At 44.6% G+C, this 25,039-nt stretch overlaps 1 protein-coding gene across 1 annotated transcript in view; it reads right to left on the bottom strand.

Annotated features, from left to right (window-relative positions):
- Nucleotides 1-25,039, bottom strand: part of ATP9B (ATPase phospholipid transporting 9B (putative)) — a 706,895-nt gene that overhangs the window by 600,725 nt on the left and 81,131 nt on the right. The window contains 1 exon segment of the mRNA XM_030211876.1: nucleotides 8,508-8,658. Within this exon segment, the coding sequence (XP_030067736.1) occupies nucleotides 8,508-8,658 (151 nt within the window).

Raw genomic sequence — 25,039 nt, 5'->3', positions numbered from 1 at the left:
TTGTTCAATAAAAATTGTTTAAACTTTTACTTGTACCTCAGCCACTTCAGCCTTTAGTACAACCTCTCTGTTGGGATATTCTATCCTTAGTTTTCTACCTGTATCTTTGGAAGATACTTCACTCCAAATAATGCTCTCCTGTGCAACTGTTAGCTCTCCTCTAAGATTTATTTTAGAAGTTGTTGCCTTTGTTTTTTAATGTTAGTACCAACAATCTCTTTCTGTCCTGGTTAAATGGAAGACATTCTTTTGGAATAAGCCTAAAATTTTTTGTCCAATTCCCAACATATCTAAAGCTCTCCTTCCTGCATCACTGTCTCATCCATGCACCAAGACTTCAGAACTCTGTCTGCCTCTGGGATTCTGTACATAGAATAGAAAACATTCTTGAGAAGGCTACACTGAAGGTTCTGGATTTCAGCTTTCTACCTAGAAGCTTAAATTTGGCTTCCAGGACCTTCTTCCTGTACCTTTCTATGTAATGTGTACCCATGTGTAGCAAAACAATTGGATCATCTCCAGCGCTATCTAGACATCTATTTAGGTATTATATATTATTTTTAAAATTATATTAAAATACTGTATGAATTTTGATGTCATGATTCTAAGTTACTAACTATATTTTATAATAACATCTGCTAAATTGAATATATAAGTGAAATCACCTTTGCACCAAGCAGGCACATTACTAAGTGACTCTCCTGTCTACCTGCCACCTATCTACATGAAGTGGAGTAGCTACTTACCCCCAGATTCTATATTGTTCACTTACATTTAGGCGCCAAAATTGGCATGGATTCTATAACACCATTTATAAATTAATTGGCATAACAAGCTAATGAGCTGATAACAGCACTTAATAATGAGCACTAATTGGCACTGATTAGAATTTAGGCATACAACTCGCTAAGCATATTCTGTAATGATGTGCATTAAATTTCTAACGCGCAGAGGCAAAATGGGGTATGGGCGGGGAAATGGGCGTTTCATGGGTATTCCAAAATTTAGGTGCCTAGTTATAGAATATGGCCCAGTGTGCCTCAATCTAAGCGCTGAGATTTACACCAGGTTGTCAATGGCGTAAATAGATGCGTGCTGATATATCAACTAAGCATATTCTATAATTGGTGCCTAAATCTAAGTGCCAATTATAGAATACACTTAATCAGCACTGATTTCAGCGCCAATTGTTTTTAGGCACCATATATAGCTCTCCTCCTTAGTGGGGCTGAGAACCAGGGGAGCCTGGTTTAAATCTCACTGTGGCTCCTTGTGACCTTGGACAAGTCATTTAACCTTCCATTACCTCAGGTAAAAACTTAGATTGTGAGCCTGCTAATATAACTCGCCTTGGAAAAAGGCATGAGCTAAATGTTAAATAAATTAATTCCTTCCTAATAATCAAATCACCAACTACAATGAAAATCTGCCCCCTAAGACACATCCTCTGTGCCAGAAAATATTTCATAGTCTGAAGGGCAGGTCCTAACTACAAGATCTCTCCCTGCCCAACTGAAGTGCTGCTCTACTTCCAGGTGTCCTGGGGCTGTTGGAAGTGAGACTGTTCTATGTCCCTGAATGTCTCCTCCATATTCTTCTCTGTCTGCCACTCTAGCCTCCACAGATTAAACACATTGAGCTAGGAGATCTCTGTATCGTGCATATGTACAACCTCTCACCAACTGATATAAAACACTTGAAATCTTGTTGATAGATTGCTGCCTGTACTTTTATATTTTTGAGTAGCCATTTCAAGTTTGCTTAATCTAATGTAAAGTGCTTGAAACACATTTCTTATATACCACATTAATCAATGATCTATATTGTATGAATATCTAATCGCATCAATATTCACTGTGGACATCCTGAAAATCTGAGTGGCTCATATTTGTCCTGAGGAATATTTCTATACTGATCTTCTCCAGGGATCCAGAGCAATTTACATAATGAATCAAGTTACATCAAGTCCAACCATCGGTATACACAAACTACAATTACTATTTGGGCAACATATTCATTGTAGATCAAAAACATAAAAGTGAAATTAATTGAACAAGGTGAATGCAACTACTCAGTATATGAACTTGGAGTGTTATACAATGCAGAGTCAGTCACATTCTCTATATTACATCCCTATTTTTCAGACATCTTACTAAGAAATGATTTGGCAGCACCTTATTTTGTCTAACTCCTGTTACACTATTTTATCTGTCTATATGATCCAGCTCCACTTATACCGTATACTATTAAGATGTTTTAATGTGTATTTTGTTGACTTTGTAAGTAGCATATTATCCCATAAAGTGTATTTGAATATGTGTACTGCCGTAATTGTCTATTGCCTATGTTCGGCTTACTCTTGCTGTGTGCCACCTTGGGTGAATTTCTTCAAAAAGGCAATAAAGAAATCCAAATAAATACTATATGGAAGCATTTTTTTTAACCATGAACCTGGCAGCAAGATATAGGCATTCAAATATTTAGAAAAGATGGCTAGTGTGTGCAGATGCCATGAATTTACACTAATCTTAGTAAACTGTACTACACATTTTTAATCAAAACAATCAATTTCTTACTGTATACTTAATGAACTTTGTGACCTTTAGGAAAATGTATGCTGCTTAACCAATCTGTGTGTATTTAATAATTTAAACTAAGGGAGAAAACAGTAGCTTCGTTCAATAAAGATGAGAATATTTATCTGCCTGAAAGACAGTTGACATTTTATTGCCCTGACAAAAGATCAGTCTTTTAATTATGGTGCCATTAGTTTGTGTGTGTTTTAATAAAGAGGCATATTAGATGTCCAGCTTTTGCCAACTATTGGACAAATGAGGTGGGGGGAATCAATGCTCAATATAAAGTCAGCATGATTATTTAAATTAAAATTTAAAGGACATAAACATTACAGCATCGAAGCAAGCACAACATTTCACTGCAATAAAGTCTCTAGCACTAAAAGGCATTTTAAGCATATGTTTGCATAAAGAATATTTACTTGTGCTCAACAGTAATGCTTCATGCTGCCTCATAGACATGGGTTCAATTCCCTGGACTATTTGGAACTTGGGAAGCTGTTGGGAGGGAACATCAACAGACCCTTGTGGAGGAAGGTATTCCAGTCATTGTTCAATGGTGATACCTACTGAACAGATTCAAGGTGAACACATACTGGGTTCTGAAGGGAACCACAGTCTCTTGGTCCCTGATAAGGACTGTCACTGTGTAAAAGCGGTTATAAAAATAGAGGATTAAGCCTCCAGGTAATTACAAATAAAGGGCTCATGGCACCATGCCCCCCTAGAGGGCTATTCTAATGAAGTTAAAAGCCCAAGAAGGACGACCAGTTAAGCTACAAAAAAAAAGTTTTATTTTTGTAGTTGTGAAAAGACAGAACAAACAAAACTCCAAATCTCCCAATCAAATCAGACTGCATCTAAGAGCTTGAAATTAAGAATTTTACTTTACTTTTAAATAAAGAAAAAGAGACAGATACGTATAAAGTGAGGGAAGTCTTAATGACCTAATTTACTAAGGCTTTTATTCTGTTCTGAATCTATGAGAAAACGGTTAGGAAATCAATAGAACAGACAATGCTTGATCTTCAACTCTAACTTCAGTTTTTTCTGGGAAGAACCTTGCGCCAGTCTCATGGCAATATATATTTTTTTTAATTCAGATTCCATTTTGGCTAGATGGTACGTATCCATCACTAATTTTTATGAAGGAATATCTCCTTACATAATGGTCAACTCTGTCCTCACCCCAGGCTAATATCAAGACCCCCTATTCTTGAACATATTTACCACCAAAATGTTTGCTCTTGTATATAAAATTCTATTTAATGTCTCTAGTGTAAACCCCCTCACCCTAGTCTCCTAAGATCATGTTTATTTCAGTCTGGTATGAACCAATGAAGCAGACATGAAACATCCATTTCAATCCCTTAAGGGCCTGGACTCTTCCACTTTTGGTTCAAGCCCCACAACCAAACTGCACTGTTATGAAACTATACCATAGTTGGCAGGGATTCCCAGGCCCTATCTGCTGAAAAAACTGGGAGCCAGAGCTGCAGCACCCACCACCACAGCCACAAGCACTACAGGAGGAACAGGAGCCTGTAACACTGGTACCACGAGAATGTTTAGTATTTGCAGAGGATAGGGGTCTGAGATAAGTGAAACCAAGAAAGTTATCTTTTAGGTAAAAAATGACCAAGAACCTGAGGTGACATCCAAACTTGACAACGCTGAGAACCCAGGCACCCCCTGTTATGCTTTGTCAATCCCCTTCCCTTCCCCCCACCCCCCCCAAAAAAAAATAAAAAAAACATGTTTAACTTCCAAAATGTAGGGCAAGGTGCAGGCTTGAAAATGAACTGGTAGTGTGCAGAGAGGTCAGTTTAAAAAAAAAGGAAGACTGATGGGGTTGAGCAGGGTAGCCTGTTTTGGTTATCATCTCTCTCTCTTTGGTGAAGCCTAATGTAATACTAATGCTGAGCCTATTGTCATATAAGAAAAGAGCTAGCTATCCCCGAATGAATATAGTCTCCTATACTGGGCTGTGCTTACTCATCTAACGAATAATGTAGGCTGTGATGTTACACCAGAAATATATCACGGGGTGGAACAATGTTCCCTAAAGCTTGTGGAATATGTTATTTAATTTGTTTGTTATTGGTGGTGGGGGGGGGGGGAGGTAGTTTCATGCTGCTATTACCCATTCATTGTTCTGTTTTGTGTCTGCTTGCACTTAGATGTAGTGCTCCAGTTGTAATCTGCACTGATATAACACTGTTTGTTATGTTATGCTATGTTATATGTGCACTTATATCCCACCTAATCTCTAAGTTAAATATGGGTAACAAAGCAAGAGCTAAAACATAACTTCAAGAATTACAGTTAAAATAATCACCAGTTAAAAGATTCAGTAAAAAAAATTAAAATGTTAAGACTTTCTGAAAGAACAAGTAATCAGCATTTAAGCGCACCAAATATGGCAAAGAATTCTAAAGTTTCACTGAAAGAAAGGGAAATGATTTATCAAAGAATGACTTTAGTTGAATGCTTTTTCACAAATGTTTGTCCACTGCTGTACAGTGTGACTTGGTAATTTCCATATGATCAGACTTATGGGACTGGGTAAAAGACTTTAGATCAAGACATCTCAAACAAGACTCCTCAAAGCCGAACTTTTAAAGGCACTAAACAAGGGAGGAACTACTTGAATGCATAGAGGCTATTCTCTGGGCAGAAACTGTTTGCTTCTTTCTGTGCAAGCAGAAGCCACTCTTTCTGCCTTATAAGGGCCACATAAGCAACCAAAGTGATGTTTCAGATTCATGGAGATATTCTTTTGCAGTGCATGTCTTCATATTTGTCATGATCTGAGCCTAAACAGATGATTCGCCTCTCCTATGTGGCAAAGTCCGGCCACATTGATGCCATGGCCAAAACACCTACTCGGTCTCTGCCATGCTTCACAAAAAATAAGGTAAAAAAAAAACACTAAAGAGTAAGCTCTCAACAAAAAAAATGGGAGAGCTTTTTTTTGCATCCATTCTCAAGGGATTGAGGAGACAGTTGCATGCTGGAAGGGTCATGTCTACTCAGAAATTTACACTAATTCTGAACTGCGGTGCCATGCAAGAACACTTGTGTCACGAAACGCCTAGCACCCACCTAAAGGATCCAACCCAGCACTGCTCACACCCACACTCTGCTGACTTGGTCCTAAATAGACAGCTGAACTTACGGTTCCATGCCTGACTAGTAACTGGGGTCATGATTTATTGATTTACTTACCACCTTTTTGAAGGAATTCACTGAAGGCAGTGTACGGTAAGAATAAATCAAACATAAGCAAAACACAATCAGAGCAGTAAAAATATTCAAATAATACAAAGTATGGCATACTCCAGGTGAGCCCTCATCAACAACATGTACAAGGGCATCAACACCTACTTTCTTCTGCTGGTTATGCCTCTCTCCATGCAGCCTAGCATCCTTCTGGCTACAGCCATCACCTTGACATGCTGGTTTGTTACTTTAAGATCCTTGGACATCATCAGCCCAAAGTCCCTCTTCCTGTCTGTGCATATCAGCCTCTCACCTCCTAGGACATAAGGCTCCATTGGATTTCTACTCCCCAAACACATCACACTGCAGTTCTTTAACCATTCAACTTTTATAGATCCTTTTTCATGTTTTCCAATCCCTCCGAGGTGTCCACTCTATTACAAATCTTGGCATCATCAACAAAAAGGCAAACTTTACCTTTTAACCCTTTGGCAGTGTTACTCACAAATATATTGAACAGAATTAACCCCAGCACCAATCCTTGAGGCACTCCACTACTCACCTTTCCTTCTTCCGAGTGATGCTGTTTCATCAACCCTAGACCACTTGTCCCAGATGAGTGCCCCCTCACCCCCCCCCCCAGCAGAGCAGGCTAGCATCCATAACCATAATCCAGATGGGGAGTACCAAGTCTATTCCTCATCTCAGTCACCACTGCAGACACCTGCAGGCCCACAATGGGAGCAGGAGTCACTGTGCATAATCCTGAAATGGGAGAGACAACTGAGTCAACGGCAAGGTCTGCAATGGATGCATGTGAGCTCTGGCCCAAGGGACTAAATCTATTGCCATCTGCCTCAAAACCTGGATGTAATACAAGTCATTGGTTGCAATTTCACTAGAATTAATTTGGACAAACACCACATCTTCTCAGGCCTCTCCTTGGTTAGAAACACTAACCCCTGGGCAGATGTCAAACAGACACTCCATGAGTAGGGATTACTAAGGCTGTAGAGGAAACAGAACCAGGCCCCTTTAGAGAAGGCCAGAAACAGAACCTTGACAAAGTCCAGTGAGAAAATAGTTCCTAAGCCTTCAAGTTCCCTCAGGCTAACATGCCCTAAAGGTTCCACAGCTCCCCCTCCACCACCAAGGAAGGAGGACTCTCGACTGCTGGAATACCCCCTACTGAAACTGGCAACCCCCCCACACACACACACTTTTTCACATGGCTGCTTCAAGATGGCCGATGTTCTGACAATTTCAGCAACCAGTGGGAAATCCAATCCAATCAATCACAATTGCAGAATAAGCTTTCAGTTTCCATCCCAAAAATGAAAAATCGGCGCAGTCCCTATCAAACAATGGACAAAATGAGCTGAATGAGGAACTCTGACTACAGACCCAGTATCCACTGTGACTCCTGGTCTCCCTCTTGCTCAGGGCTTGCCCTTCCTCTAGTGCTGCCTCAACTCTCACAGCAACGTCTCACCAGCAGCTGAGCAGCAAATTAGTCAGTATGTTTGTGCATTTGTTTGTTTTTTTGTTGTTGCTGTTGTTTTGTTTTTGTTCTTTTTTTTAACAAAATCAACTCCCACCAATGAGACAGCAAAAATGCATCCTACCTGGTCCATGAGATTTTCCCTCCTGAGAAGAGATGTACAAATGATGCTGAAGGACTCCACCTTCATGGCCAAGTACCCAACCAGCCCACCACAGAAGGTAAAAGCCTGAGGAGAAATAAAGGTCTTCACCAGGCTCCTGCCCCATGCTGAATCCTCACACTACCCTCCACCAACCAAGCAAAAATACAGTCTAACTCTCAAAACCTGATTGAGCCACAAGAACCCATCACGTTTCATCATCAACTGGAGATCGAAAATACTAAAAGACATCCAGCCGCACCACTCTTCTTTACAGTACATGAGCACTGTGAAAGTTTGCTTTTCTCAGCAAGGCACAACCCATAAGTACGGACTGGTCTAGCTGGATAGTGATTTTTTTGTATAACATTTGCATGTGTATTTTAAAACCTTGTTGCCTATCCCCTGTGTATGCTCTTCTCCTCTCATCCTCTATCAACATTATTTCTCTCCCTCTCCCAGTTCAGCCCTCCCCCAACACTCTGCCCCTCAGTTCACCCTCCTCACCTGGCATGGTCTCTTTACCTCGGCCTCCTCCAATAAACCCTTTCCCCACCTGTTTCTCCCTCCCACAATCTCTCCTGCCAAACTATCCCCCTGCTCCTCTTCTACAGTTCTCCTGTCCCTCCCATTTACCCATGCCAGCATACTCACTCCCAGCACAGTCATCTTTCTGCATCACATGGCTTTTTCAGAGTGGGCACTGCTTAGTTCATGATTTAAGGGACCCATGGTGCAGGAAGATAGCTCCTGTTCAATCAGTGGACAGCTGTCCAGGCTCTCCCTTCTGCTGGCTTTGGAAAATTATTTGATGGTTCATTAAATGTGTAAAATTCTGAAGGTGCATAATTGCATAACTCTTCAAGGTGTACAGAACAATGTAATCTTATAACAAAAAATTTTGAAACAGTTTGTAAAATAACTTTTTTTAACTACAAAACTTTTTAAAGTCTTGTGTACTAGCGAAAGATGCAAACTATCTAGAATAAAAGCACTTTTTGACAAGTATTCTCTTTTTCCATAAAAAGTGAAACAAAATAAATTACCATACATAAAAACTGCTTACACCAGGAATAAATGTGAAGACATTGTATTTTTGATTCTTTATAGCATTCCGTGGATATGTTTCTTCACACTTCTCTGGATATCCCAACCACACTGTGCGTGCTTTAAGCTCTTTCTTTCTTCGGCAAAGATTTACAAGCCAATCACAGCAACTGTGAAGAAAAATAGAAATGTAATTTAAAATTAGATCTCTAGATACACACCTAGGGAGATTACAAATAAAGTGCATTTATTATATATGTACAGTTGAGACTAAACATTTAAGAAGCCCTGCTTAAACTGTATGTTTCCTTATTTATTTATAAAATACAGTGCAGTCTGCTTAAGTGCAAGGGTCTGGGACCAAAGAAATACATGCAGTTAACCGGAGCATGCAATTAACCGTTGTGACACAAAGAAGCTTGACATCTGATAAACATATGTACAGTACATGTTTATTATACGTACAGTATACAGCCTCCATTAACTAACGTTAGGCTTACTTGAAGTAATCAGTCATAGTCCTCTGTACACTCTTGTGTCTGTAAGTTCCATAGACATCTGCCAGATGGTAAAAACTGTCATAGCACTGACATCCAGTGGCCTCCAGATAGGCCCGCACAGTGTTGAGACTCTCCAGCGCTCTTGCAAAAGTGATAGGAGGTTGTTGAATTTTGTCAGCATGTGCCTCGCTGCTCATTTCATCATCTGTTTCATCATCAGCCGTTGCCTACGTGTAGGCACATATCTCGACATCAGTGCTGTCGTCAGCTGTTTGTAGATCATAATCAACAGCTACAAAGTGACGAAAACTCCTCTTCAGTAACACAGGCTGGGATGTCAATAGCCTGTTCATCTGACGCATTTTGCAACAGCTGCATCTGTTTCATCCCTCTCCACATCCCTAACAAAGCTTGCCCGCTTGTAGCAGTTCACAATGGTTGCCTGTGTAACATAATTCCAGGCTTCTTTCTGCACATGTAGGGAATCCAACAGTGATAGATTACGAGCCAGTTCAACAGCACGTTTATCCTTGCCAGTCTGGTCATCCATAATGCTCATCAGACGACATAGCACAAGAGCACGATAATGTTGTTTGAAATTGGCTATTATGCCCTGATCCATAGGTTGGATCAGAGAGGTAGTGTTTGGTGGCAGGAAGACCACCTTGACGTTAGACAGCCTGACATCATCACTGTGCGCAGCACAATTATCACAAAGCAACAAAATCTGACGCTTTTGTGCCAGCATTCTAGTGTCTAACTTCTTTAGCCACTGCTTCCAAATTTCCCCAGTCATCCATGAATTTGCGTTAGCCTCATATGACACAGGAAGTCACTTAACATTCTTGAAGCAACTTCTCACTCCCATCCATATTGCAGCAAAAGAGGATCGTCAGTCGATCCTTCGACGTTTTACTTCCTGTAGTTTCGGCTTGTTTGAAAGCAAGTGTTCCATCAGGAATCGCTCGCCAGTAGAGACCGTTTTCGTCAGCACTGAAAATGTCACGAGGTGCAAAACTCGTTCAAGATGGTAGGAAGAACTGAAACAACCCAATTTTCAGCACCAAAGTCATCAGCGTCTTGTTTTTCACCATGCTGTTTCTTGAATTTTATGTTGTTCCTCTCCCTCCATCTTTCCAACCATCCAACAGCAGCTCTGAATTCAATTAGTCCAAGACTTTCAAGCTAGCTGATTAACTTTCTCCATAAGCAGTGGACCACTGACAGGAAACTGTCTGCGCCTGACTTGAGAAAACCACAGAAGAAGAGCATCTTCTACCTCCTCAGCTTTTCCCGCCCATTTTCGTTTCCGGTGTGGATTTGTATTGTTTTGCCAGTCTTCCAAAAGCTGGTCTTTCTGCTTCAAGATACGTGAAATTTGAATAGGATTGACACCATATTATTTAACATAAGCTGGGAAAATGTGGGATACAAGTGAACCAAATAAAACAATAGATGCTTGACTTTGCTTGTTTTCTAATTTTTTAAGAACTTCTATTCTTTCAGCCAGTGTTAAAGCCTTACAGTTGTGCGACAACGACAACCCCAGTGTACACTCTAACAACATTCTTTCACTTATTCTGCCTGTGGCAGTTAAAGGGGCGGTAAATTTGAAATCTCGTTGGTTGTCACGTGCCAATCGGCTTCCATGTTCTGTGCGCACGCTTATGCGGAGTCTTTCCTGCAGAGGAGCAGTCTTAAACCATGCATATAAGCGAATCTTGCACTTATCAGTGGTGCGCTAAACCGAAGTTTGTCGCCATAGAAATTGATGGCATCAAAAATGGGACCAAGTACGGCATGCTGTTAAACAGAGCATGCGCTTATCCGACGTGCACTTAAATGGAGTGCACTGTATATACCATCTTCTCGAAAACAATTCAATGTTTGCCCAGGACACACCGAGACGCTGTTTGTATCAAAGACCGATATCATCAGGGCAGAATTTTATCATGGAACTGAGTGCCTTATGATTACATTAGATTTTAACTGTAAATTTTAATACAATTAATCATGACATTTTACTGGAAAGATTGACATTTTGACATTACAGGTAGCATCCTTGGTTGGTTTAGATCTTTTTACCATATAGAGAATTTAGAGTATAGCAAGATTCAGATTGCTCTACCTAGATAGATATATCATTAGAAATTCCACAGGGTTCTGCCTTATCTTCAATTTTAACATATACTGTATATGTTTACCAACTGTAAACTACTAAACTGTTAAAATGTTAGCTATAGGCTATATGCATATGATCTACAACTTTTTTATGCCCATACAGACTAACCAGTGCTGTACTAAAAGGGCAAGTCTATAAGATGCACCTAAATTCAGGCAGCAATAATGTGTACATATTTATATAATAGAAGCACTTACACACCAATAATTGGTAGTTACACATGTTAGGCACTATTCTATAAAAAGTGCACTTAAATGTCTGAGTGTGCATCTGCATGAGGGCGTTAACATGGGTGGAGCATGAGTGCGCCATGGGCATTTCACCTACCAATGAAAGCAACTTACAGAATAACATGAGTTGCACATGTGGCATGGCAGATTAAGGTATTCCCGTTTATGCCTACCATGAGCTGACATAAGTGGCCATGCCTAAATTTTGGTGCACCAATGCCACCTTAGGCCTGTCTTCTATAATGGTTTAGGTGCACCTAAGTGCCATTATAGAACTGGCACTAAGTGCGGCTTTTTTGTGGTGCCTACTTTACGGTGCCAATTTATAGAATTTCCACCTTAAATTTCTGGGAAATCTGTTTCTTAATCATCAAATCTCCTCTTTCAAAGTTTGCCTGTGTCTGGAAAAAGCGAAAGGTACATACCTGTAGAAGGTATTCTCCAAGGACAGCAGGCTGATTGTTCTCACTACTGGGGTGACGTCCGCGGCAGCCCCTTCCATCAGAGATCTTCTCTAGCAAAGACGTTTGCTAGTCCTCGCGTGTGCACGCACACCATGCATGCGCAACCATCTTCCTGCCCGAACGCGCTCATGTTCGTCAGTCCAGTAAATAGCAAGACAAAGACAAGGGAAGACACAACTCCAAAGGGGAGGCGGGCGGGTTAGTGAGAACAATCAGCCTGCTGTCCTCGGAGAATACCTTCTACAGGTATGTAGCTTTCGCTTTCTCCGAGGACAAGCAGGCTGCTTGTTCTCACTACTGGGGTATCCCTAGCCCCCAGGCTCACTCAAAACAACAAACATGGTCAATTGGGCCTCGCAATGGCGAGGACATAACTGAGATTGACCTAAACTTATCCAACTAACCAAGAGTGCAGCCTGGAACAGAATAAAATGGGCCCTAGGGGGGTGGAGTTGGATTCTAAACCCCGAACAGATTCTGCAGCACCGACTGCCCGAACCGACTGTCGCGTCGGGTATCCTGCTGTTGGCAGTAATGAGATGTGAATGTGTGGACTGAAGACCACGTCGCAGCCTTGCAAATCTCTTCAATAGTGGCCGACTTCAAGTGGGCCACTGACGCCGCCATGGCTCTAACACTATGAGCCGTGACATGACCCTCAAGAGTCAGCCCAGCCTGGGCGTAAGTGAAGGAACTGCAATCTGCTAGCCAATTGGATATGGTGCGTTTCCCGACAGCCACTCCCCTTCTGTTGGGATCAAAAGAAACAAACAATTGGGCGGACTGTCTGTGGGGCTGTGTCCGCTCCAGATAGAAGGCCAATGCTCTCTTGCAGTCCAATGTGTGCAGCTGGCGTTCAGCAGGGCGGGTATGAGGACGAGGAAAGAATGTTGGCAAGACGAATGACTGGTTCAGATGGAACTCCGACACCACCTTCGGCAAGAACTTAGGGTGAGTGCGAAGGACTACTCTGTTATGATGAAACTTAGTATAAGGAGGATGAGCTACCAAGGCTTGAAGCTCACTGACTCTGCGAGCTGAAGAAACTGCCACCAAGAAAATGACCTTCCAGGTCAAGTACTTCAAATGGCAGGAATTCAGTGGCTCGAAAGGAGGTTTCATCAGCTGGGTGAGAACGACATTGAGATCCCATGACACTGTAGGAGGTTTGATGGGGGGCTTTGACAAAAGCAAACCTCTCATGAAGCGAACAACTAAAGGCTGTCCCGAGATCGGCTTGCCTTCCACACGGTAATGGTATGCACTAATCGCACTAAGATGAACTCTTACAGAGTTGGTTTTAAGGCCAGACTCAGACAAGTGCAGAAGGTACTCAAGCAGGGTCTGTGTAGGACAAGAGCGAGGATCTAGGGCCTTGCTGTCACACCAGACGGCAAACCTCCACCATAGAAAGAAGTAACTCTTTTTAGTGGAATCTTTCCTGGAAGCAAGCAAGACCCGGGAGACACCCTCAGAGAGCCCCAAGGAGGCAAAATCTACGCTCTCAACATCCAGGCCGTGAGAGCCAGGGACCGGAGGTTGGGATGCAGAAGCACCCCCTCGTTCTGAGTAATGAGGGTCGGAAAACACTCCAATCTCCACGGTTCTTCGGAGGACAACTCCAGAAGGAGAGGAAACCAGATCTGACGCGGCCAGAAAGGAGCAATCAGAATCATCGTGCCCCGGTCTTGCCTGAGTTTCAGTAAAGTCTTCCCCACCAAAGGTATGGGAGGATGAGCATACAGGAGGCCTTCCCCCCAATCCAGGAGAAAGGCATCCGACGCTAGCCTGCCGTGGGCCTGAAGTCTGGAACAGAACTGAGGGACCTTGTGGTTGGCTCGGGTAGCAAAGAGATCCACCAAGGGGGTGCCCCACGTTTGGAAGATCTCGTGCACCACCTTGGAATTGAGCGACCACTTGTGAGTTTGCATTATCCTGCTCAACCTGTCAGCCAGACTGTTGTTTACACCCGCCAGATACGTGGCTTGGAGAAACATGCCATGACTGCGAGCCCAAAGCCACATCTGGACGGTTTCCTGACACAGAGGGCGAGATCCGGTGCCCCCCTGCTTGTAGATGTAATACATGGCAACCTGGTTGTCTGTCTGAATTTGAATAATTTGATGGGACAGCCGATCCCTGAAAGCCCTTAGAGCGTTCCAGACCACTCTTAACTCCAGGAGATTGATCTGTAGACCTTGTTCCTGGAAGGACCAACTGCCTTGGGTGTGGAGCCCATCGACATGAGCTCCCCATCCCAGGAGACGCATCTGTCGTCAGCACTTTTTGCGACTGAGGAATTTGGAAGGGACTTCCCAAAGTCAAATTGGACCGAATTGTCCACCACTGCAGGGATTGAAGAAAACTGGTGGACAGCTGGACTACATCCTCTAGATCCCCAGTAGCTTGGTACCACTGGGAAGCTAGGGTCCATTGAGCTGATCTCATGTGAAGACGGGCCATGGGAGTCACATGAACTGTGAAGGCCATGTGGCTGAGCAATCTCAACATCTGCCGAGCTGTGATCTGCTGAGACGCTCGTACCCAGGAAACAAGGGACAGAAGATTGTCGGCCCTCGCTTCCAGGAGGTAGGCACGAGCTGTCTGAGAATCCAGCAGAGCTCCAATGAATTCGAGTTTTTGAACTGGAAGAAGGTGGGACTTTGGATAATTTATCACAAACCCTAGCAGCTCCAGGAGTCAAATAGTCATCTGCATGGACTGCAGAGCTCCTGCCTCGGAGGTGTTCTCCACCAGCCAATCGTCGAGATAGGGGAACACGTGCACTCCCAATCTGCGTAGAGACGTCACCACTACCACCAGGCATTTTGTGAACACCCTGGGCGCGGAGGCGAGACCAAAGGGTACCACACAATACTGAAAGTGCCGTGTTCCCAGCCGGAATCGAAGATACTGTCTGTGAGCTGGCAGTATCGGAATATGCGTGTAAGCATCCTTTAAGTCCAGAGAGCATAGCCAATCATTTTCCTGAATCATGGGAAGAAGGGTGCCCAGGAAAAGCATCCTGAACGTTTCTCGGACCAGATATTTGTTCAGGGTCCTTAGGTCTAGGATGGGACGCATCCCCCCTGTTTTCTTTTCCACAAGGAAGTACCTGGAATAGAATCCCAGCCCTTCTTGCCCCGGTGGCACGGGCTCGACCGCATTGGCGCTGAGAAGGGCGGAGAGTTCCTCTGCAAGTACCTGCTTGTGCTGGAAGCTAAAGGACTGAGCTCCCGGTGGGCAATTTGGAGGCTTTGTGACCAAATTGAGGGAGTATCCTAGCCGGACTATTTGGAGAACCCACTGGTTGGAGGCTATGAGAGGCCACCTTTGGTGAAAAGATTTTAACCTCCCCCTCGGCCAGTAGATCATCCGGCATGAACACTGTGATTGTGGCTATGCTCTGCTGGAGCCAGTCAATAGCCCGTCCCTCGCTTTTGCTGGGGAGCTGCAGGGGCCTGTGGAGGCGCACGCTGTTGACAAGAACGAGCGCGCTGGGGTTTGGCCTGGGCAGCAGGCTGGCGAGAGGGAGGATTGTACCTATGCTTATTAGAAGAATAGGTAACAGTCCTCCTTCCCCCATAAAAACGTCTACCAGTGGAGGTACTACTACTAGTACTACTACTTGACATTTCTAAAGCGCAACTAGGGTTACGCTGTACAATTTAACATAGAAGGACAGTCCCTGCTCAAAGAGCTTACAATCTAAAGGACAAGTGTACAGTCATGCTGAAGGCATCCAGCGGGAGAATTTGTCGAAAGCGGTGTCCCGCTGGTGGAGCTGCTCTACCACCTGTTCGACCTTTTCTCCAAAAATGTTATCCCCCCCGGCAAGGAGCATCCGCTATCCGCTGCTGGAGCCTATTCTCCAGGTTAGAGGCATGCAGCCATGAGAGTCTGCGCATCACCACACCTTGAGCAGCGGCCCTGGACGTGACATCAAAAGTATTGTAAACACCCCTGGCCAGGAATTTACGACACGCCTTCAGCTGCCTGACCACCTGCTGAAAAGGCTTGGCTTGCTCAGAAGGGAGTTTGTCCATCAAGTCCGCCAACTGCCGCACATTGTTCCGCATATGAATGCTCGTGTAGAGCTGGTAAGATTGGATTTTGGCAATGAGCATTGAAGAATGGTAGGCCTTCCTTCCAAAAGAATCCAAGGTTCTAGAGTCTTTGCCTGGGGGCGCCGAAGCATACTCCCTAGAACTCTTGACCTTCTTAAGGGCCAGATCCACCACACCAGAGTCGTGAGGCAACCGAGTCCGCATCAACTCCGAGTCCCCATGGATCCGATACTGGGATTCAATCTTCTTGGGAATGTGGGGATTAGTTAGCGGCTTCGCCCAGTTCGCCAGTAATGTCTTTTTGAAGACATGATGCATGGGTACTGTGGACGATTCCTTAGGTGGCGAAGGATTGTCCAAAAGCTCAAACATCTCAGCCCTTGGCTCATCCTCCGTAACCACAGGGAAGGGAATGGCCGTAGACATTTCCTGGACAAAGGCAGCGAAAGACAGACTCTCGAGAGGAGAAAGCTGTCTTTCAGGGGAGGGAGTGGGATCAGAAGGAAGACCGTCAGACTCCTCATCTGAGAAATATCTGATGTCTTCCTCTGCCTCCCACGAGGCCTCACCATCGGTGTCGGACACTAGTTCATGAACTTCAGTCCGAAGCCATGCCCGCCTTGACTCCGTAGACACATGGCCACGGTGGGTACATCGAGAAGAAGACTCCCAAATCGGTGGCGATGAAGTTCCCTCCATCGATGTCGTTGGGGAGTCTGCCTGGGAGGCAGCTGACGCAGGCACCGCAAGCGGTACCAGTATCGGAGACCTCACGACAGGCAAGGGGCCAGCCGTCGCCTCACTCGACGGCACCGGCAGCGCAAGCACCCCCGGTACCGGAGAAGGGCGCAACAGCTCCTCCAGGATCCCTGGAAGGATGGCCCGGAGGCTCTCGCTTAGAGCGGCTGTCGAGGAAGGCAGGGAATCCAGTACAGGCGACGAACTCGGAATCTGTCTGGGGCGCGGAGGCGGTACTGGGCTGTCCAAGGTAGAGCGCATCGACACCTCCTGAATGGAGGGTGAGTGGTCCTCCCGGCGTCGATGCCTAGTGGGTGCCGAATCCCTCGGCGACCCAAAGCTCCCAGTACCATGTCGAGAAAGTGACCAGTGCCAATGCTTCTTTGCCTTCGCACGAAGCATGTCACCGGAACCTCCCAGTACCGACGAGGACGTCATCGAATCCAAACGTCTCTTCCTCGGGGCCGGGTCCGAAGAAGGTCGATCCCGGGGGGGCTGTACCACAGGAGCTCTCGAGGCAGGCGGAGACCTACTCGAGGGCTCACCGCCACCAGCAGAGGAATGGACAGCCCTCACCTGCACTCCTGACGAAGAGGCACCCTCCAACGACATCAGTACCAACGATGATCCCGGTACCGTAGACGCTGAAGCACCGGTCGATGACCTCGGTACCGCAGACGTCGATGCACCGGCCAATGACCTCGATACTGTGACCGTCGAAACACCAGGCGAGGCCCTGAACAAGACGTTCCACTGGGCCAATCTTGCCACCTGAGTTCTCTTCTTCAACAGAAAATAGAGATTACAGGCCTGAGGACGGTGCCCAGCCCCCAGATACTGAAGGCACGAAGCGTGCCTATCAGTGAGCGAGATAACCCGGTTGCACTGAGTGCAGTTTTTGAAGCCGCTGGGAGGCTTCGATAACACGGGGGGAAAAATCACGCAGGCAAAGTCAAAATCCGCGATGATGGCAATGGCACCAAAAAATAGGGAAAAACCCGTATGGGTGGCCAAAAGGGCCATTTTCGAAAGCGAAAGGAAACTTGACGGGAAAAAAGCTGGAAAATAAGGTTCTTTTTTTTTTAACCAAAGCGATTAACTTTTAAGTAGAAAAGAAGACTTCCGAACGGAAGAAAACGGCAAAAAGCGCAAGGGTCTCCTCAGAGCACAGAACGACGAAAAAACACAGCCGTCCCGAGCCGCGGAAAAAAGAAGACTGACGAAAACGAGCATGTTCGGGCGGGAAGACAGTCGCGCATGCGCGGTGTGCGTGCGCATGCGAGGACTAGCAAACGTCTTTGCTAGAGAAGATCTCCGATGGAAGGGGCTGCCGTGGACGTCACCCTAATAGTGAGAACAAGCAGCCTGCTTGTCCTCGGAGAATGGAAAGACGAGTGAGGTGATTAAATTTGCAGATGACACAAAACTATTAAAAGTTGTAAAATCACATGTGGATTGTGAAGACTTAAGGAAACTGGAAGACTGGGCATCCAAATGGCAGATGAAATGTAATGTTGTCAAATGCACAGTGATGCACATTGGGAAGACTAATCCAAATTATATAGTTACCTGATGCTAGGGTGTACCTTAGAAGTTAGCACTCAAGAAAAAGATCTAGGTGTCATTGTGGACAATACTCTGAAATCTTCTGACCAGTGTGTGGCAGCAGCCAAAAAAGAACAAAGGATGCCAGGAATTATTAGGAAAAGGATGCAAAATAACACCAATATTATTATTATGGCTCTGTATCGCTCCATGGTGCGACTTCACCTTCAGTATTGCATTCAATTCTGGTCGTCGTAATTCAAAAAATATATAGTGGAATTAGAAAAGGTTCAAAGAAGGGAAACCAAAATGATAAAGGAAATGGAACTCCTCCTGTATGAGGAAAGGCTAAAGAGGTTGGGGCTCTTCAGTCTGGAAAAGAGACGGCTGATTAAGGTATATTTTTTTTATTTTTATTTTTGTTACATTTGTACCCGCGCTTTCCTACTTATGGCAGGCTCAATGCGGCTTACATATACAGGTATTTATTTGTACCTGGGGCAATGGAGGGTTAAGTGATTTGCCCAGAGTCACAAGGAGCTGCCTGTGCCTGAAGTGGGAATCGAACTCAGGTCCCCATTTCGCCAGGACCAGAGTCCACCACCCTAACCACTAGGCCACTCCTCCACTCCTGAGTGGTGTAGAATGGGTGGAAGTGAATCAATTTTTCACTGTTTCAAAAAGTACAAAGACCAGGGGACACTCAATAAAATTACATGGAAATACTTTTAAAACAAAGAGGAGGAAATATTTTTTCACTCAAAGAAGAGTGAAGCTCTGAAACTCACTGCCGGAGAATGTGGTAACAGCAGTTAACGTATCTGGGTTTTTAAAAGGTTCCTGGAGGAAAAGTTCATAGTCTGTTATTGAGATGGGCATTGTGGGAAGCCACTGCTTGCCCTGGGACTGGTAACATGGAATGTTGCTACTAATTGTTGCTACTAATTGGGTTTCTCTCATGGGAGAAACAGATGAGGATGACTGAACAGAAAAAAAAGCAATCCACAAGAAATGAGGTGAATCATTTAAGGGCAGTCCCCATACTGAAGCCTGAATATTAGAACCTTATGATCTATGAGGTCAAATGCAGCTGTGAGATCCAATGATACAACAAGTGCTGCTCTCCCTCTCTCAAAGAAAGCATGAAACTCATTACTAAGATATGTGACAAGGGTATCCATGCTATGGCCCGGCCTAAAGCCTGATTGAAATCTTCCAACATCCTGCATCCATACCAGTCTATTGCTGCAACATGTTTAAACCTTTTCTAAGACTTTGGCAATGAATTGGAAGGTTTGATACTGGTCTGTAATTTGCTGGTGACAAATGGTCAAGTTTAGAATTCTTCAAGATTCGTCTGACAATGGCAGTTTAATTTGGGAGGAATGATACCTAAGGGAAGACTAGAGTTGACAACAGACAGAAATGGGAACAAGCCATGAGCAAGAGGAGGGCATGGAATACAGACAGCAATTAGTCTTTTTGCTAGCCAAAAAAGTTCTTATGAAAGAAATGAGGGAAGGACAATTAAATACATTCCAGACAGGATGAATAGCAGCCAGCTCAGTGGGGAAAATCAAAAAAAGGTTGGAAAAATAGAGAAAGGAGGTGAGGATGGCATAACAGGTGAGATGCTAGTGTTAGCAAACAAGAGCAGGAATGGAGCTCTAAGTGCAGTAACTTTGGAACAAAAATGAGCAACCAACTCAGAGGAGGTCAGTACAGGACTATTTCCAGAAGTGGTTGTGAGGTTGCACAAAGTGGAAAAGAGGGTTAGAAGAATTGTTGATAAGCTTGGATCAGTAGAGACGTCTTTGTTTTTTAAGTAAAGATCGATAAGAATGATGAAGTGTCAAATGTTGTAGCTCTGCAGTGGTTCCTGATTTGTGTGAAGACAATGAAAATCTCCTTGATACTAGGGCTGTCTTGGGTGTACAGATCAGTTGAGTTGAGGAGATGGTGAATGAAAAAGGTGGTACGGGTATGTGGGAATTGGAGAAAGAAGGATAAGGTTCAGGGTAAAGAGAGAGAAGGATATTTAAAAGTGATCAGTCCATGGAATTGAAAGAGAGGAAAAGCAGAGAGGGCAAAAGCATCAGAGAAATGGGAAAGGACCAAATCTAGAGTGATCCTCTGAAATGAGTTGGAAAGTGTACTTGCTAACAAAGGTCTAGGTCTGCAAGGCTGTCAGGAAGGACATATCCTGACAGCAGGTGGGATTATTGGAATGGAGATGCATTGTTATCATTTCTTCTATTTTTTAAATACATTTAAACTAGTAAAAAGGCCCATTTCTGGAACGAATGAAACGGGTGCTAGCAAGGTTTTCCTGGGAGTGTGTATGTTTGAGAGAGAGAGCCAGAGTGAATGTGCGGGTGTGTGACAGAGTGAGACTGTCTGTGTGACAGTGTGTGTGTGAGAATGAGAGTGTGTGGCAGGGCCCCCTCCCCTGTTCCTAATGCCCCTCACCCCGTTCCCTCCCCTCCTTTTCCTCCTCCTTCCCACACTTTGGGTTCCTTAAGGCTTTCAAAAGTCTATGTACCCCCGTGGCCCTAACGCCCAGTATCCGGATACCCCACTGCTTTCCTCCTCACCCCTCCCCCAAGATGTGACACTTTCACGTCCTTCATTTTTTTTTTTAAGTGTCCTATCTACCCTGTGTCCAAATGCCCGGCATTCAGATTGTGTTCCTCTCGTAAATTTTCATTTCTTTCATTCATTCATTCAGAACTTGCTCCCCCCCCCCCCCCCCCACCAACACTTTCGGTTTCTTCAGTCTTTTAAAACTCTGCTATGTACCCTGGGTGCTAATGGCCAGCATTGAGATTGTTTTCCTGTCCCAAATTTGCATGTCTTTCAGTCGTTCACAACTCCCCCCCCCCCCCCCCCTTCTCCAGTTTAACACTTTCGTTTCCTTCAGTCTTTTAAAACTCTCCTATCTACCCTGTGTCCTAATGGCCAGCATTCAGATTGTTTTCCTTTCCCAAATGTTCATGTCTTTCAGTCGTTCAGAACTCCCCCCTCCCCCCCCATTTAACACTTTCAGTTCCTTCAGTCTTTTAAAACTCTCCTATCAACCCTGTGTCCTAATGGCCAGCACTCAGATTGTTTTGCTTTGCCAAATTGTCTGTCAGTGCGTGCCTGCCTAGCAGACCACTTCCGGCAGGCACGGTCCCAGGCACATCATGTTGGAGGTGAGAATTATTATATAGGATATCTTTCTGAATTTATTCTGAAGTTTTCCAATATTTTTGTTTGGGTTTTTTTTTTTTTAAGTCTTTAAAGCATAGAAATAAGAGCTATATTGAGTCTCATTTTTCACTGAGGCAGACCCTATTGGGCAAAAAAAAAAAATAAGTCACGTTGGAGACTTTTTGGAGTTATGTTGAGCAGCTGATCTATACTTCAACTGTACAGTGTCATAGTGACTAAGTTAATTTGGAATGTTCATTTGTCAATGGAGACTTACATAGTAACATAGTAGATGACGGCAGAAAAAGACCTGCATGGTCCATCCAGTCTGCCCATGACAAACTCATATGTGTATACGTTACCTTGAATTTGTACCTGTCCTTTTCAGGGCACAGACCATATAAGTCTGCCCAGCAGTATTTCCCGCCTCCCAACCACCAGTCCCACCTCCCATCACCGGCTCTGGTACAGACCGTATAAGTCTGCCCTCCCCTATCCTCGCCTCCCAACCACCACCCCCCTCTTCCCCCCAACTGCTCCGCCACCCAATTTCAGCTAAGCTTCTGAGGATCCATTCCTTCTGCACAAGATTCCTCTATGCATATCCCACGCATTTTTGAACTCCGTTACCGTTTTCATCTCCACCACCTCCCGCGGGAGGGCATTCCAAGCGTCCACCACCCTCTCTGTGAAGAAATACTTCCTGACATCTTTCCTGAGTCTGCCCCCCTTCAATCTCATTTCATGTCCTCTCGTTCTACCGCCTTCCCATCTCCGGAAAAGATTCATTTGCGGATTAATACCTTTCAAATATTTGAACGTCTGTATCATATCACCCCTGTTCCTCCTTTCCTCCAGGGTGTACATGTTCAGGTCAGCAAGCCTCTCTTCATACGTCTTGGAATGTAAATCCCATACCATCCTCGTAGCTTTTCTTTGCACCGCTTCCATTTTTTTAACATCCTTCGCAAGATACGGCCTCCAAAACTGAACACAATACTCCTTTGCTTTATGTTTAGTTAAGAATCATTTGAAATTAATATCAGAATCACTTACTGTGGATTTTACATATGTAAAAATGTTTTGTGGAGGGGGACAGATTTTTTTAGCACACGGTGATTAGGTCTGTGGGGCAGGATGGCATTTGCCCTATATTATTCCTGTTCAGTCCAAGTGTGCCTCCATCTAAAAAAATAATTGTTTTTAAAACTTTTTTCCTTATATATATTTTGTTAAAAAATTGGATGAAAACTGTGTGGTTAATACTATCTTTCCTAGCTTTGTATATATAAATATTTTTTTTGTTACTCTAGTAATTGGTTTATTCCTCATACTTTTTTTGTTTTTGCATACAGCACTAGTGAGGTTTGGCTAGGTTTTAACTGCTGGTTTAAGACTATACTTTAGAAAGCAGACAGATTATTGGCAAGCCTTGATGCAACATAAGATGGACAAGGTTCAACAGATTCCAATTATCTCTGGATATGTTCTTTCTTCAGAAAGATATGCAATATGTGCAGAATTGCACTAATGAGTTGCTGAATATTGACATCTAGAAGTCAATCAGTAACACTCTCATGTGCACTTCTGTTTTCAGCATCTGCAGATGCTTCTTCATCATAAATTGTTAACTCTTGTCATAGAATATTGTTTCATCTACCAATTGCTTAATCTGCTAAAAATCTATTACCCTGCATTTATTCGGAAATGAAGAGGTGGTTCATATTTCTTATAGTATAATTTCCTCCTGTTTTCCTACTCTCTTCAGCTATTTCACCATTCATACTAAGTCATTCTTCAACTGCTCTTAACCACTTTCACCTTCAATCAACTTTCTGAAGCTGACTCCGTGGCTTCAGTGAAGGGTTCGTAAGGTTCGTGTGTCACATCTCTCTCTGCCCCGCCCTCGCGTCAAAACGTGATGATGTCGAGGGCGGGTAATCAGAAGGCAGGACTGAGGGAACGAACTCACCTCCAACGTTCTGAAGCTGACTCCATGGCTTCAGTGAAAGGTTCGTAACGTTCGTAAGTCTGTCACATCTCTCTCTGCCCCGCCCTCGCGTAAAAACGTGATGACGTCGAGGGCGGGTAATCAGAAGGCAGGACTGAGGGAATGAACTCGAAGGCTGGAGACGAACAGGCTAGAGACGGCCAGGGCTTTCAATAACGCTGCCGCTTCGAAGAAGCTAATCAGGGGACACAGGACAATCGCTGGGTGGCTGGAGGGGGGCAGGGGAGAGAGCATAATCGCTGGGTGGCTGGAGGGGGGGCAGGGGATAGAGGAGAATCGCTGGGTGGCTGGAGGGGGGCAGGGGAGACAAGAATAGCTGGGTGGCTGGAGGGGGGGCCAGGGGAGAGAGGAGAATCGCTGGGTGGCTGGAGGGGGGCAGGGGAGAGAGGACAATCACACACACTCTCTCTCTCATAGACACACTCGCACACAGTCTCACTCACTCTGTCACACACACACACTCGCACGGTGCTGCCAACCACGCAGAGAGGGGGAGGGCGTCCTCAGACCTGAGAGGGGGAGGGAATCCTGAGACCAGAGGGGAGGGGATCGTGAGACCAGAGGGGGAGGGGAGGGGGTCCTGAGACCACAGAGGGGGCAGGTATCTCTGTCACACACACACACTCTCTCTCACAGTCCGTGTCTTTCTCTCTCTCATTCTCACACAGTCTCTCACACTATGTCTCACACTGTATCACATTCACTCTCTATGTGTCACACAGTCACTCTCACACACTCTCGGTCTCACACACATGGTCTCATATACTCTCTCAGTCTCACAGAGAGTCTGTTTATCGCACACATACTCTCTCACACTCTGTCTCACATACACTCTCTCTCACACACACACTCACACACACACAGTGTATCTGTGTGAAACACACTCTCTCTCTCTCACAGTCACTGTGTCTCACATATGCACTCGCACACATTCTCATTCTCTCACAGACACACTCTCTCTCTCTGTCACACACACACACTCGCACATTCACTCTCTCTATCTCACACAGGCACTCTCACACACACTCTCTCTCAAACATATACACTCAGAGGAAAACCTTGCTAGCGCCCGTTTCATGTGTGACAGAAGGGAAAATTAGGTTCTTACCTTGGTAATTTTCTTTCCTTTAGTCATAGCAGATGAAGCCATTACGTATGGGTTATGTCCATCAACCAGCAGGGGAGATAGAGAGCACTCAAACTTTCACAGTGCCCTCTTGGCCAGCTAGCTCCACTGCCTCTTCAGTATTTGAAGCTTCCAAAGCAGTATGGCAAACCGCAATGGGAATCACAAGAGCTTTCCTCACAGCGAACGATGGCCCATCACAAGGGCATGAACTCATAAAGGAGGGAATGCACATCCTCCTGGAGGGAATAAGTGGAGGGAATAAGTGGAGGGGAACACACGTGCCTCCTGGAGGGAATCACACATCCTCCCAACACACTGGAGGGAATAAACTCATCCTCCTTATTGTATAAGTGGAGGGGAACACACGTGCCTCCTGGAGAGAATCAACACATCCTCCAAAAAAAAAACATGCTGGAGGGAATGAACACATCCTCCTAAATTTAAACTGAACATGAATCCTGAAGATTGTTTTCCAACTTTCTCCCAAGGAAGG

Source organism: Microcaecilia unicolor, chromosome 1 (assembly GCF_901765095.1).
Source record: "Microcaecilia unicolor chromosome 1, aMicUni1.1, whole genome shotgun sequence".
In the NCBI taxonomy this organism is placed as follows: domain Eukaryota; kingdom Metazoa; phylum Chordata; class Amphibia; order Gymnophiona; family Siphonopidae; genus Microcaecilia; species Microcaecilia unicolor.
Note: the sequence above shows the minus strand (reverse complement) of the source record. Positions and strands in the feature narration are given on the sequence as shown.